General features: G+C 38.2%; 1 protein-coding gene across 4 annotated transcripts in view; it reads left to right on the top strand.

Annotated features, from left to right (window-relative positions):
* ZNF521 (zinc finger protein 521) overlaps positions 1 to 15,192 on the top strand; it is a 263,268-nt gene that overhangs the window by 232,192 nt on the left and 15,884 nt on the right. For all 4 annotated transcript variants that reach the window (XM_016120335.2, XM_016120171.2, XM_016120247.2 and 1 more), the window contains 2 exons: positions 1,369 to 1,500; positions 3,917 to 4,032. In XM_016120335.2, the coding sequence (XP_015975821.1) occupies positions 1,369 to 1,500; positions 3,917 to 4,032 (248 nt within the window). The remainder of the gene's footprint in view (positions 1 to 1,368; positions 1,501 to 3,916; positions 4,033 to 15,192) is intronic.

Below are 15,192 nucleotides of genomic sequence, written 5' to 3'. Positions count from 1 at the left end.
CTTAAATACATTCATGTTGTCTTGAATGAAAGGAAATAACTTTGAAGTATAGACTTGTTACTGCCACAGTGTGAATTTGCCTTTCATTCCCTAGATCTGGAATATTCCACACAGATGTTCCTTAGTAGCATTTTCAATCATTGAAAGTAAGAGACGATAAAAGTATAACTTGATAACAAGCCCGGTTAAATGGCAGCCTTTACTCTTAGAAATAAAGTAGTCTTGGCAGTAGCTGGTGTGTGCTATAACATATCTGCTAAGGCCACGGACTCTGAGACGGGCTGCCTGAGTTTGAATCCAGACTGCTTGTGCTTAAGTAACTCAGAGTGAAGCCATTTAAACTCTCTGGGCTTCATTTTTCTTATCTATAATATGGTAATAGTAGTAGTATTCCCTCATAGAGTTGTTAAATTAAATGAATTCATTTCTGTAAGCACTTAGATTAATAGTGTCTGAAACACAAGAAGCTACTAAGGAGGTGTTAGGTTTTTTGTTCCGGTGCTACTGGTTTTCACTTCTTAAAATTACAAATTTGAACAAGTTAGGATAACCCTAAATTTTAAATTTCATGAACATTTTAACAAGGAATAAAGCAAAATAAAAATAATGAACGCTTCACTTTATATAGCAGTTGTTATTACATTAAAATATTTTTCTAGCATCCTGTTCGTAAGGCATCAAAGAAAAATACAGGACTAGTCAAAAGCGAGCCTGGAGCTCATAAAAGTGCCTTTGGAAAAAGACAGGCAGAGTCAAGATTGAGAGTAAAATTGAAACTGTCTAACAAAGTGAAAAAAACAATGAACTGAGAAGATATGGGGACTAGGAGTACCAAGAAGAAGAAGGAGCATTTATGAGACACTGTAAGCGTTAATATTTCAAAATTGTAAAAATCTTTTGGAAGTAGAAAAAAAATTCTTATCAATGGAGATGCTGTTGAGAACCTTATCATTAGAAATAGAGACTTCTAGAACCTTTAAGATAAACCAGGGGCGAGGCCCGAGGAAGAAGCTGTCCATTTTTTCATGGATCCTTTATTTTAGGACTTTGAAAATACATAGCCAATAAAATTATGATAATTAGAGAAAAAGAGATGCCTCATTATTGATATACCGATTATACTTTAAAAGCTGAATAAAATGCATTACCTTAAGATAAAATCTGCCTTCTGATTATCTTTGATTTTAAATTCCAGAAATGTTTTAACTTGCTATAAATTCATAAATAATGTGAAATAATTAGAAACCGTATATACTACTACATATTTGGTGATGGAAATGGTTTAATGTATGCAATTACAGCTAACTCATTAGTCCATTAAAGATATGATGGGTGTCAACTTTTCTGTTCATGTATTTTATTTGACAGATGAAGGACTTAACCATGAATGCAAACTCTGCAGCCAGACCTTTGACTCTCCTGCCAAACTCCAGTGCCACCTGATAGAGCACAGCTTCGAAGGGATGGGAGGCACCTTCAAGTGTCCAGTCTGCTTTACAGGTAGGAAGATTGTGTCAGGAAAACTCTAGAGAGTTTCATGGCCACGTCATGTCTTTCTTACCAAAGCATCCTTCCCACTGCTATGGCCTTTTACAGATATGACTTTAGTTCAATTTGGGGAGAAGAGATTTGATTTCTGCTTATTAGCATTATTGATTGCGGCCTACTTTAAGGCTCAAATGGACATGAAGGTTAACCGTCAGCATGAACAAATGGCATTACAAGTTCTCTCAGAAGTTTGTACTTTTCCATTTGGAAAATGACATGCATGTTTGGTTCACTTTTCTCCTCTCGACGTTCAAAGGTCGCCAAGGCAGAGACTGCCCTGCGCAGAGCTGCTTTGTAATCACGAGACTTTTGACTAAAAGTGCAGCCATGTTGTCAGCACATGTCTGTTATTTAAATATGGAGAATTTCATAACATTTCCCATGAGAAATAAAAAGATAGTATTAAAATCCTCCCCAAATTCTTTAAACTCAGAAATAGGTTAGGTGAACAGATTAGATGAGACATTTTTTTCCTATGTAGTTGGAATCTTTAAAGTAGAAGTTGATATAAATTCACACATTTAAGAAGAAACTTTATCAGATGTTATAACAGTATAGTTTTCAGCAGCAAAAAAAAAAAAAAAAAAAATTGTAAATCAGAAACTATAATTTGAAACCCATAGGGGTTGAAATATGATCACACACATTTCTGGTACTTCCCCAACAATGACAGAGTTATTTTGGAAAATCCTTTGTGATCATTTTACATGTGTCTTGGACTTAGTGGTTAAGTCCCTCAAGGCTATATTTCCTTCTTATTTGTCAGGAAAAGCAAAACAAAACAAAAATACAGTCTCTCAAAATTGACTTCTTTGTTTCCAGAGCAAAATTCCAAGCATTGATTATTAACCTTCTCTGCATTCAGTCTGTAGATTTCTGACCTATAATAAAATAAAAAGAGAGAGGCCATGTTTATTGCACAGTTAACACAAGTAGTACCTGAGTGTGTTCATGGCTCTGCCTTCAACGTATGCCTGCAAGGCTCCTGCGTTCAGTAATTCCATCGGCCACTCCTTTTGAAAATTTTTTATTCTTCCACATTGGTAATTAAAAAATCCATTTTTTTTTTCTGTAGCATAGTATTTATCTTAAGATATGGGTCAGGAGACTGGATTCTTTATAAAAGCTCATGATAAGTTTTCGTAAGGAGGACTGGGTCATAGATCTCCTCATGATTAAAACCCCTAATAAAATAGTTCTTTCATGTTGTGACCAGAAGCCTTGTTAAATGTGCTGTTATATGGACATGAGTTGCAAATATGTATAAAAACCTCATTTCTTTTTGTCGATGTAGGTAAGAGATAAAAATGCATTAATCATGAACAGTCTGCATTTTCCGTGTTGACAGACCTGAATTGTTTTAGTGTATCTTGAAGTAATTTCAGAAATAATTAAAAAAAAAAAAAAAAAAAAAAACCCTTCCACTATAAAGCATGTTAGGTGGGAGAGGAAATCTGAGCAGTTTTTTTAAGGTAATGAGAAATGTGATTAAAATGTATGACTCACAAGAACAATATTCTAATATTTTAGGTTGGCTGGCAATTAGAATAATTTTAATGATTAGAGTAGAGTCAAAGTCAAATGCCAACATCTTTAATAAATCCTCTCCCTGCCTATACAGATTAATATTGTAGATGCAAACTTTTTTAGGTCACAGTGCACCAGGCATCCATCAGAAGTCAGTTCTGCCAACCCAAACACTGCCTCTGGCATATACAATTTAATTATTAATAGTATGTCTCCTAGGTAAACTGTTACACAGTCTTAGGGCCTTGTTTTGTAGTCATTAAAATTGAACATGTTTATATTATTGAAACCCTTGCATTCAGTGTGTAGGCTGAGTTGATCTTAAAGTATCCAAAGAGAATTTACCTGGGGTTCTGTTTCACATTTATAGACAATGCCCCAGAGTAGCTGTGGGATATAATTTTTAGCATTAACACATTTAAATGGAGAACTGTTTGCTAGCTATAACTTTAGGCAAATACAATAAATAGGGTTTTGGCATCTACGATTCTTAACCTGTGGGTTGCTGAGAAAAATAAGAGTCATTTCTGTTCAGACAGTGCTGTGCATTTGACAATTTTTGACTTTATTTTTAAAAGATTTACAGGGAGCTGGGCCTCCATAAACCTTTAATTTGGAGCTGTTTGGGTTGAATTAGGGGCTCAGTAGAGTGCATCTTAACGAAAACCAGAGACCAAGCCTAGAGCAAAGGTGACTCAGCTCTCTCAGGTCCCTAGCAGTGGTCACACCCAGAAGTCATGCCATTCCGTTTGCTAAGTCTGGGTCTGTTCATGGGGAGTCCTCGACCGAGGGCATTTAGGAAAGAAATAACCCAAATCTCACCCTTCTTTTATCATTTCAGTGTTTGTTCAAGCAAACAAGTTGCAGCAGCATATTTTCTCTGCTCATGGACAAGAAGACAAGATCTATGACTGCACGCAATGTCCACAGAAGTTTTTCTTCCAGACAGAGCTGCAGGTAATGTCCCCATGAGGAGGACTGGGATTGAACTCAGTTGCTCTTCTTAGAGGAAACAAGGGCATTTTAAATCTGGATTCACAGTATCACTCACCCTAGGCCACCATGATGCTTTGTGTGTACTGGGGCAAAGAGAAAATTAGAGGATGGATTAACAGACACCAAAGTAATTTTGCCTCTAGCTGCTGTCAATCATAAAAAGAACTAGAACAGACCTATAATTGGACCTTCTGACCCAGTGTGATAGACTTAGGGGTCAGGTTTATTGGACTGTGGGATCATGCACCTCGCTTGTCACAACTTATTCTCCCAAACCCTGTTTTATTCATGTTCTGTTCCCACTGGGCTCCAGGTTGAATGGATGTCCAGGTTATTGTTGTCCTGAGGGGCTTGAAATTGGAAGGGAGAAAGGAAAAGCAAAAGGAAGCTATATTCTTATACAGTATATGTTTCTTTTGCTTAATCTAATAAGATAATTATTACTTAGTAACAGCTTTACAGTTAAAATGTTGACACCTAAAGATAATGGAGTTTAGTCTTGAGTGTCCCACTTGCTAGATATATGACCTGGTGCAGGCCCATAATGTTTCCAAACCTCAGATATGAAAAAATGATAGATGAATGTAACATTTATGGTGTTGTTGTTAGGTAAACGTGAACTAATAGGTCTGGTTATAAGCTATAAACCATAAAATATATCAATGTTCGGTCGGTTTTATTATTCTTAGCAATGAACGGATAGTTAAAAGTGTGAGAACTGAATTCTATCCTAGAATGTCACTTATTGTAAAAGAAAACTAATTCTTGTTGGTTTTTTTTTTTTTCTGTTACTTCATCTAAAAAATGGGCATAATACTTATCCTCATTTTTCTGATGCAGTCATGTAAGAGTAACATGTTTTTGTTAAACTTTGTTGGTGCCCTTGGAGGAGAATGGATTTGAACTCAAAATTGTTTTGTTATGGGCATTATTATTATAAATTTATTTACTCTAAAGTGGGGTGAGGGTATAATTATTTTTTGTATCGAATTCCTTAAACAGCCTGAAGAGGAGCTGACCTGATCGAAGCAGGGACTCTGAGCCCCCACCCACACACTGCTTCGTCTCCCATCCCGTACACTGGACCCTGGGCAGCACTGTGCCTCCTTGGGATCTGGGGAAGGCAGACTTATGTTGTGTGTCAGAATAAGGAATTTAGGGTTTATTATTGCATAAGTGAACAACTAGGAAATCAAGGAGGTGAAATAAAAAATATATGCCAAAATGGGTGAGCCCTTTTAATTTATATGTGTCAGTAGACCAAAATTAAAGTTACTGTTTTACTTTTTATCACTTCTAAATAGAATTCTACTCTGACACATCTGTTTGTGAATTGAATATAAAAGATAGCACAAGTTAGACTATTGTTTAAAAATATGGCTTAAAAAACAACCTAAATTTCTGTTTGAAAACGTATTCTTATGACTCTAAAGGATACGGCCAATACACCTAGTGGCACTATTACTTAGGATGCAAACTGTGAAGCAGAATTAATAATAGCTTAAAAATCAAAGTTGTTGAGATTCTGTAGAGATTGACTTCTATCTAATGTTCTTGAAAAATGTTTGCAATAAAATTCCACTTTGTACTAGACTGTAGTCCCCTCCACACCCAAGGGGGAAGCATTCCAAAACCCCCAGTGGATGTGTAAAACTGCAGATAGCTCCGAACCCTATATATAAATTAGGTTTTTTCCTATATATACATACCTATGATAAAGTTCAATTTCTAAATTAGGCACAGTAAGAGATTAACAACAACAATAATAAAACAGAATAATTATAACAGTATACTGTAATAAAAGTTGTATAATGTGCTCTCTCCTCTCTCTTACTCTGTCTCTTCTCTTTCTTTCCAATCTCTCTCCCTCTCTCTTTCTCTCTCTCTCTCTCTCTCTCTCTCTCTCTCTCTCTCTCTCTCTCTCTCTCATAACCAATCTTATAACCAAGAAGGCTAAGTGACAAATGGGAAGGGAACATACTCAGTGTGGATGTGCTGGGCAAAAAGGATGGTTCACATCCTGGGAAAGACAGAATAGGATGGCTAACGATTTTATCACATGACTCACAGTGACACAAAATCGAAAACTTATGAGTTGTGTATTTCTGGAAATTTCCATTTAACATTTTCAGACCACAGTTGACTGTGGGTAACTGAAACCATGAAAAGCAAAACCATGGATAAGGCGGGACTACTATATTAGTAGATTCTAATGCAAGTAACCCAGTGGTAAAACTTCAATGCCTTTCGTTAAAAGAACCTAACACTGTGGCAGTGGGGGCCTGTGGCCCATTGTAGGGCAGACAAAACTAAGCAGTTAAACACATCCTTCAAGACTCCAGGTTTCTTTTATGGTGTATTTTAGGGTTTTATGGAACATACAGTATTCATGCTTTTCTACAATTAGTATAGACCCATGGTTAGCAAACTTTTATTTCAGGATGCCTTTACACTTAAAAATGATTGAGGACTGCAAAGCGCTTTGAGTTGTGTGGGTCATTATTTATTGATATTTTCTGTCTATATTAGAAATAAAAATTGAGAAATATTTTAAACACAAGAATACACAGGCACACAATTCTACTAGCTGTCAGAGATAACATCACATGCCAAGTCTCTAGAAAACTCCACTGTACACTGATGAGATAACAAAAATGTAAAGGGCAAATATGAAAATAACATTGACCTAACAGACCCCTCAAAGGATCTAGGAGAACCCCAAAGTTCCCCGAGTCACACTTCCAGAACATTGGCATAGAAGATATGGAACACACATTACTCTTTAAAATTGTGAGAGGTCAAACATCTCTCAAAACATTTCTGACCTATTCTTACTGTGATCTGGACCAAAGTAAGTGGGCCAAAATATCCACAGCTTTAGATTATAGTTATTTTAGAACCTAAAGCTGTCAATATTATTTTTCCAGTCTCACAACTCATAATCATATCTATTTGGTCTTGATATGAACACTTGGGTTCAATTTGTACCCCATCCTTAGATAAGAACAGTATTTATAATTAGTATGTGGTAATTATTGCAAAGCTGATATCCACAGTCACTGGAATCTATAGGGCTATTTTTTCAAATCCGTAGTAATAGCAGTGGCTTTCAGGTTTGATACATTATGAAAAATGGATTAGAATTAACTTTCCTTTTTCTGGTTTTGAATGCATTTGGATTTTTATGCTTTAACCTTAGGGGTTCACAGTCCTGTGCATTTACTTTTATTACCCAAATTACCTTTTACACCTGTGTTTAGAGGAAGGCATTAATTTAATTTTAAAATATTGTTTTCTTTTATTTCTTGTATAGAAAGTGGGCATGGTAAGTATACAAACCGTAAAACAATTTTGTTAATATCTAAAATGAGGGGAGAAATTGACTGAAATTAAGGTGACAATAGAAAATAAGATCGGTAACCAAAATAGTAACAGAGTAGAAAAATGAATCTATTGTATCAGCCCACTGTAGTTCATGCCTTGGGATGTAAAATGAATGCAAATTTTAAAATTGACACATCATTCCACTTGAATTCATCTATGTTTTTATGCCACTAAAGTTCAGAAAGAAGGACTTTTCGGTTATAAAACTAAATGCCCAAGAATTGAAATCCTATTGGAGATTTGAAAGCATATAGTGCATTTGGTTCTTATGTCAGAGTGAGAGAGACTAATAAGATGAGTTTAGGATGAGCATTTCAGAATTGCTCAGTAACATAACTATAGTGTATCTTTTAATGATGCATAAATGATTTCATGACCATAGTAAGTAATTTCTCTTTTTTTCGCTATTTACACCCAGTTAAAATCACAAAAGCATCTTTTTGTGGATAGAAGTGCTTTGTTGGGTATAAAATTTATACCCAACATACACACACATACATACATGTTTGTCATTAAGAATTCAGATCATTTCTCATCATATACTGTCCATCTTCAGAAAAATCAAGGACTCAGATATAATCCTTTGGACATCACAGACCACAATTCCTTTTAGAATTGAGAAAACTGAAACCTCTATTTCTATGGAACACAATCTAGGACACACCTTTTGCCAGTGTGGAATCTATATTCTTCACATGACCCCTTAAACCTTTCTGACCAAAAGTGCTAAATGCCAGTCCAGAAATATGTCGTTTTTGGCAGGATGTAATCTTTTCTTTCTAGTAGGGTTTTCTCCCATTTTGCAAAGAATTCTAATATACTTCAAGGCCACCTAGCATGCTAGTAAGGAAGATGTGTTTTGGAATAACAGTGCATTATTTAAACTAAATGAACATTTTGTTATTTTAAAAATGAATGAGTATGTCGAATGTTTCACATGTTTTCCTAATAGACCTCATAACTTTTCTGCAGAACTTAAGGAAGCTGCTTTGAGAGAACGATGGTGTGGTCCAAGAATAATATCCTACAATGCATATTTGTATCCAATGTGGTTTATACAGGTGTGGGCAAGTGGTGTGTTTGTAAAAATTCCGTTGAATAGGCCACTTTCTTTCAATACAGTAATTACTGTTTAATTGGTGCCTCTAGAAAAACTGCATTTCAATGGCAGTGATCAAATCATCCCCTCCCAACGTGTCCCCATAGAAAGTTCCAGGAGGCATCATGTTATGAATTTAATGGATATGGAGAGAATTCCAGCTGTAGGGGGAGAGAGAATTGGCCTAGATGAACGTTAGGCTCTGAGATTCTGGTATTTCAATTCCTTTTAAGTCAAAAATCATTTTGATACTCAGCCCTTCCCTTATTAACTAACTAATACAGTGTTTTCCATATTCAAAATAGAGTAGCGATTTCACATTCTGAGAGATATACCAAGATTTTCAGATATCACTAGAGTTTAAACATGTAATTGTCTCTACATCTGTTTGATTTTCTTCTCAAATGACTTTTCCACCAAATCACCTAATTTTGATGCATATTTTTCACATCAGAGCTTAACTGATGCTCAAGTTTTATGGTCGTATTTCTGAAAGAAAAATGATTTGCTGCCTATAGGATGGAACATATAAGACAACAATATAGCATTGAAATGTGGCTGCTGAGTGACTCACTGGGTCGCTCACTAACTTAGCTACTACGCTAAACTAGCCTTTTAATAAATATAATACAAATCTGTGTCTTAAATTATTAAACAATATGTGATTGAAACATTTAAGAAACCTTGTTACTAGTCAAAGCACAGTGCTATCTATACTATATACTACTATCATCCTAGTGCCATTATTAGAAGGGAAAATGTATTTATTAATTAAAAATATTTATTAAAATATAATCTCATCATTTTAAATCCACCATAATCCCAAGCACTCTATGACATATCAAAAATAATTAGAAATATATCATATTTATACTCTACTAGAAAAGATAAATATGCATGTGATTATTGCATGATGTAATATGCAAAAAATTATTATAAGTATTCCAAGAGAGGATGTTTATTCTCCAGCTGGGAGAATCAAGAAAGGCATCCTGTGGGAAACATTCAAGCTAGTTTTGAAGGATGGATATGATTCAAATATCTGTGAAGGTAGGAGAGTTAGCCATTCATACTATCTCAAATGGTAAATAGTTTTAAAATAATACAATTGACCCTTGAACAACATGGGGGTTATGGGTGCCGAATTCCATGCAGTCGAAAGTCCAAGTATAACTTTTAACTCCCCCAAAAGATAACTAATAGCCTTCTGTTGAGCAGAAGTCTTACTGACAAACGGTTGATTAACACATATTTTGTGCTGCATGTATTATATACTGTATTCTTACAATAAAGTAAGCTAGGGAAAATGAAATGTTATTAAGAAAATTATAAAAAAGAGAAAATACATTTACAGAATTTATAGAAAAAAATTCTGCATATAGATGGACCCATGCAGTTCAAACCCGTATTGTTCAGGGGGTCAACTGTAGTTTTTGTGTTTTTTTTTTTTTTTTTAATTTGTCTCTCTAGACAACTTAATACAAGGAAAGAGCATGAGTTGTGGAAAAGAATCACCACAGCTTAATTTTGGTCACTGCTACTTATAACCTGTTGACTGTGAGCCTCAGTTTTATCATCTGTAAAACAAGCACGTAGGGGACAGCAGAGCATCACACTCAACTCCACGGGTCCTGGGCAGAGTGCAGTGGAGTAGCTGACACTGAGCACTCAGCACAGAGTGAGGAACAGGATGGGCACTTGGTGAACGTGGGTTCCCTGGCCCTCTCCCTGCTCCCGAATGCTGACCTAGGGAGACAAAATCAAGATTCTTCATTACCTGGAAATAAAATCCCTTCCCCAGACATGTCAGAATATCCCCTAGTTCTCTATTCTACTTCACTGGAATGAATTTCCAGTTAATCATACCTTGACATAGTTTCGTGTGAATTGTTTTCCAGATAAAAATTCTTACTTTTAAACATTTATTTTTTTCAAGGTATTAAAATCTTGGGCTTTTTTTATTTCTTTCGTTCCTTTTTAGCATATAACTGTAAAAATAAACATTTATATTTACTTTCAGAATGTATTTCAAAACAACCTGGCCCCGCCCCCTCTAAATTTAGGACCTGTGGCAAAACAAAACATTTTTTCTTGTCCATCCATGAAAGACAAGATAGGATCTGGGTGGGGTGTGGGGAAAGGTTCGCTTTAGTTTATTTTAGTTTCATATTTTTCTCCTAGTTAGTCTGATACCCTCGTTTGCAAACAAGAATGGAAAAGTGTGTGTTACTACTCACAGCCCATCTAAAACAAGTGCCTCTAAAGCTCCTTTGCTCCTCATACTCATCTTCTCACAACTTTTCTGTTTTTCAGTTGTTTTATTTTTATGTCTAACAGATCTTTAAATTCTTGTCATTGTCCGCACTCCAATTCTAAGAGTCAAAACCGTGTCCTGCCTCGCCTTTTATCATGTGGTCTTCCTCTGGGCCCCGCAGATTGGAAAGATGTGCCCATCACTTTGGGCCTAGTATAGCCGGGTTCCGTATTGGTCATTTGGGAAGGCAGTCAGTGTGGAGATCTGTTTCCTGCCTCTTCCTGGGTGGTCTGTGCCTCGTACCTTAGGTCTCCATTTCATTAACTCCATTGGACTTCCATTTATCTCCTGCTCTCGAGGCTGTAATCACAGCCCCTAAACACATCACATAGACTCAGAGATCTGTAGGAGTATAAACTGTGTGAAGTGAGCATGTCATTCTGGAACTGGTCCTTTTCTATACTGCCTCATTTCTCAGCTTTGTAGGCCTACAGGCTTCTGAAGTAAATTGGTGCTATAGCAGCCTCCACTTAATTTGCTCAGTGGTTAAATTGATCTATCTCTTTTATTTGATCGGATCTCCAGGAACCGAATCATTTGCATTGATTTATTGATTTGTGCTATGTTTTCACCATTAGTTTTGATCACTTTCAGCTGTTAATATTGGATAATTCAATCAGGATTGATTGGCCTCACCATTGCAGGCAGAAAGTTAATCATATAGGACAAAGAAATAGGACACAGCTAACCTCAGTTTGTTGTTCTCTCCCACCCCACCCTCACCCCCACCCCCACACTCCCGCTCTCTCTCTCTCTTTCACTCCTATTCTCTATGCAGTAGCACAGAACTTGGGCTTTTTTTGAGCAAAGAAGAGAGTTTAAAACTTGTAGAATTTATATTGCATCTGAAGGCGCGGTATCTTTATTTTGCTTTTTAATAAAACTGCATCTAGAAATTAAACAAGCATACAAAAAGATAGATAAGCCTGTTGTCACAATGAACTCATTAGGACTAAGTGAATAAATGCATTTTCAATTACCCATTTTGTACCAATAAATGTCTAATCTGTGTGTGCATGCTTGGAGGCACAACCTGGGCTCACCTTTTCCTAAATTTGGCCCTCACTGCTTCACCATGTGTCCTGGTAGTGAAATTTTCAAGAATCAAGTGGTTAATACGACTGAAGTAAGGGCACCAGAGATAATTGCAATAAGCTGAAACCACTTTATTTACATTTGAATTGTTTCTATGGCACCCCAGCTTAGTTTTTAAAAATTCTCCATCCATTAATTTCTTGATGTTCATATCGATGGCTGGTTTTTGCTATTAAGAGAGGGAGCACCACCTCCTCATTCTAGGACTGATTCCCTCCTCCAACAGCCCTGTTGTTAGCGATCTGCCATTACATTATTTTTTTGTCTGGCCCAGAGTTGACAACAGATGGCCATCTCCGAACTGCCATCAGTGTGACTTTATGGAGCATCCAGCTAGGGTGTATTGAAGAGCACTGTGGCCAGTTCTGCAGCCCCCTCCTTCCCTACCCCCTGGAAATGTTCATCACCTCTGCCACATTCTGCTTTGGCTGGGCTTTGCTGGCCCTGCCGTCTTCTGTGTCGCCAAGACAGCCTGCTGCCACAGCACCAGAAGATCTGCCTCCATTAGAAACGAGAAACTGCGGGCATGATTGTCCTATACAGACAGAGCTCTGTCTCTGCACCTTTATAGTCAGATCCTTCGGTGAGGTCCGGAAGTCCAAATTTCTAGAACATTCTGCAATCCAGAGAGGCACATTGAATTCCCACATGTGTTCCTATTTTAGATGTTTGCTCCACACATGGATCAGTTTCCTCACATTAGCAGAGACAAAGTGCCAAGAATAGATGCTTTGTGTTTGCAAACTTTTATCTGACTATTGGAAAACACCACCTCCATACCCAACTGTTGTGACAATTAGTGTAAGAGAGATGGTAATCATGGACTTCAACTATAAATCCCCTGAAATGAGCAAAGAATTTATCCCAGCATCTTCTGATCCATGGATGTAGCAATCCTTTGGACAGCACATGAAATGAGCTGTTGCTGTGCATTTGGGGAAAGATTGATAGGCTGCTCTTGATCGAGTTTGCTAAGGCAAGGCAGCTTCAGAGCCAAGCATGTATTTTAAGAGGAATTCACATTTGTATCCTTTATTGTTATATTTGCAGCGAATCTACAGCTCGTAACAGGCTCTGCCCTGCAGCTATGAAGGAGTAAGTTCCTCTTATTGGAGAGAGAGCAGTGTTCTGTAAAAGCCGGAGATGTGGCGGGCAAGATGAATAGTGCTTAAAAGCAGTGCTCGCGGTGCTGTCATTTAGAACAGCAACTCCGAGGCATAAACGGGAATGAAAGTCAGGGTAAACGAGACCTTTAAAAGTAGTGAAATTTTAAACTGCCTAAAATAACAGGCCCCCTTCATTGATGACTTCATTGAATGAGTGAGTGGGAGAGCTAACTGGGCAGGAACTGCTTTCCCGTAAGAAGAGGAGAAAGTTTGCAAAGGGGAGGCTTCTTCGTCGTACCTAGTGTGTCTGGGAGGCTGGCATCTTTCAGGGGGGCCCCCCGCCTGCTTTGATGTGGCTCCTCAGCTGGCAAAAGACCATCTCTCACTGAAAACCCGAATTGCCCATAAAAAAAAGGTTTCTTTTTTTACATTGCCAAAACTTAATTTTATAATTACCTGACTTATACCACTGGGCACATCTGCTAAGTTTGTGTGCCTTCTAGACACATAAAAGGCTACTGTGATACCATTAAATACCAGCAGTGTGCTTTGCTGTGCTTTGAGTTTATAAGGGTGAAAGGTGATCGTGCAGGAAAATAGAACAGTCTATTTGCTGTGAGCCAGGGACTAAGACCTCACTCCCATACTCAGTTATAATTCATGATAGTACTGGTGGGGTGCCCTCATCCCTCTGTGGAGTTAATGCATCTCCGCTGAAGCCTGCTGAGAGCACCCTGCGTCCCCGCCCACCATCTGTGCCTTCACTTGCAAGCTTTCTCTCTCTCTCTCTCTCTCTCTCTCTCTCTCTCTCTCTCTCTCTCTCTCTCTCTCTCTCTCTCTCTCCCCTCCACCCCCCCCCCGTCCTGAGATCTCTTGGTGTTAATATTATCCAGCTACTACTGCTTTGTAAAGGTGGCTTTGCAAAACAGAATTATCATTTAACTAGGGAAGAGCTGGAAGGAACACATTACAGTGTCGTTTAATGTCTCATTTAGAAAACGTTGATTAGAAAATGGACAGGAAAGCAGCAATTGCTTTAAACCACCTCGACCCTGGGAGCTGAGGATGCACTGCCAGTCACCAGTTAGGAAGAGGCACCCATGGTCTGAGTGTGGGAGAAGGCCAGGGATGCCACTCAAGGTGTACATAGCAATCCAAGTTAATCCTGTTCTGAACCTGAGTTCAGAGTCCGGAGTCAGCTCTGAGAAATTTCTACCCACCCTGTCCAGTGGCTCGGGCCAGCCAGTGGCATGAGAGCCAACCCAAGGCCCACACACTGCCCCTGTGTGTGATGTGATCCCACTCACTCTGAGAGCCAGAGCTTTTTGCCTCAGGCCACCCAAGCCTCAGCTCAAAATGCTCAAACCCTGGGCTTCACAGAACCCCACTTAAAATAGCTGTGGTGATTTGTGTGGTACAAGCCACCTTCTGAAGCTGAATGAGCAGAGATGGTGGTGCCCGCTGCAGCTCAGAGCTGGCAGAAGTTTATTCCCACCCTCCCGACTCCCACTCTCTCTCTCTCTGCCGGAAGCCCAGAGGGTGCTCGGACATGAGGGCAGTGTGTAGTGAAACAAAAGGCAGAACCACCTTGTCGCTCAGGCTGACTCAAGATTAATTTGTAATGTTTCACAATATGTGCTCTTAATATAGTCCATTGTTAGTACTCCTTTTTAAAAGATAAATCAAATCCAGGCCTGAAATACCAGTGTACAAATTTAACAGATGTGATGCCATAGGGGACCTACTGTGTTATAAACTACGGAAATGGCCTTTTTATGCTTCAAACTCGGGCTTATTCCAAAGAGGCTTTCAAACTACAGCAGCGAGGGGAGAGGTCACACATTAGGACAGTAGCACCCATACGTAATTCAGCCTTGTGTGTAATTGGTTCAGAATCTCATCCTGGTGTCCGGGTGGCGTTAGTCACATCATCTCGCTTACCCTCCAAAGGAAAAGTAGGCCAAGAATGGCTGTGCTCACTGTCCAGGTTTTCGTGGGTGAAAGATCACTTTGAGATGACACAGCTGAGTAGTCAGCCTGAAATCCTGGTTGGTATTTTATTAATTTTGCACCAAGATAAATCCTGAAATTCTGACAAACTCCATGACAGGTGAAATTCCTTC

Source organism: Rousettus aegyptiacus, unplaced genomic scaffold, assembly GCF_014176215.1.
Source record: "Rousettus aegyptiacus isolate mRouAeg1 unplaced genomic scaffold, mRouAeg1.p scaffold_m13_p_12, whole genome shotgun sequence".
Taxonomy (NCBI): Eukaryota; Metazoa; Chordata; class Mammalia; order Chiroptera; family Pteropodidae; genus Rousettus; species Rousettus aegyptiacus.
The sequence above is the reverse complement of the archived record's forward strand: the minus strand, read 5'-3'. Positions and strand labels throughout refer to the sequence as shown.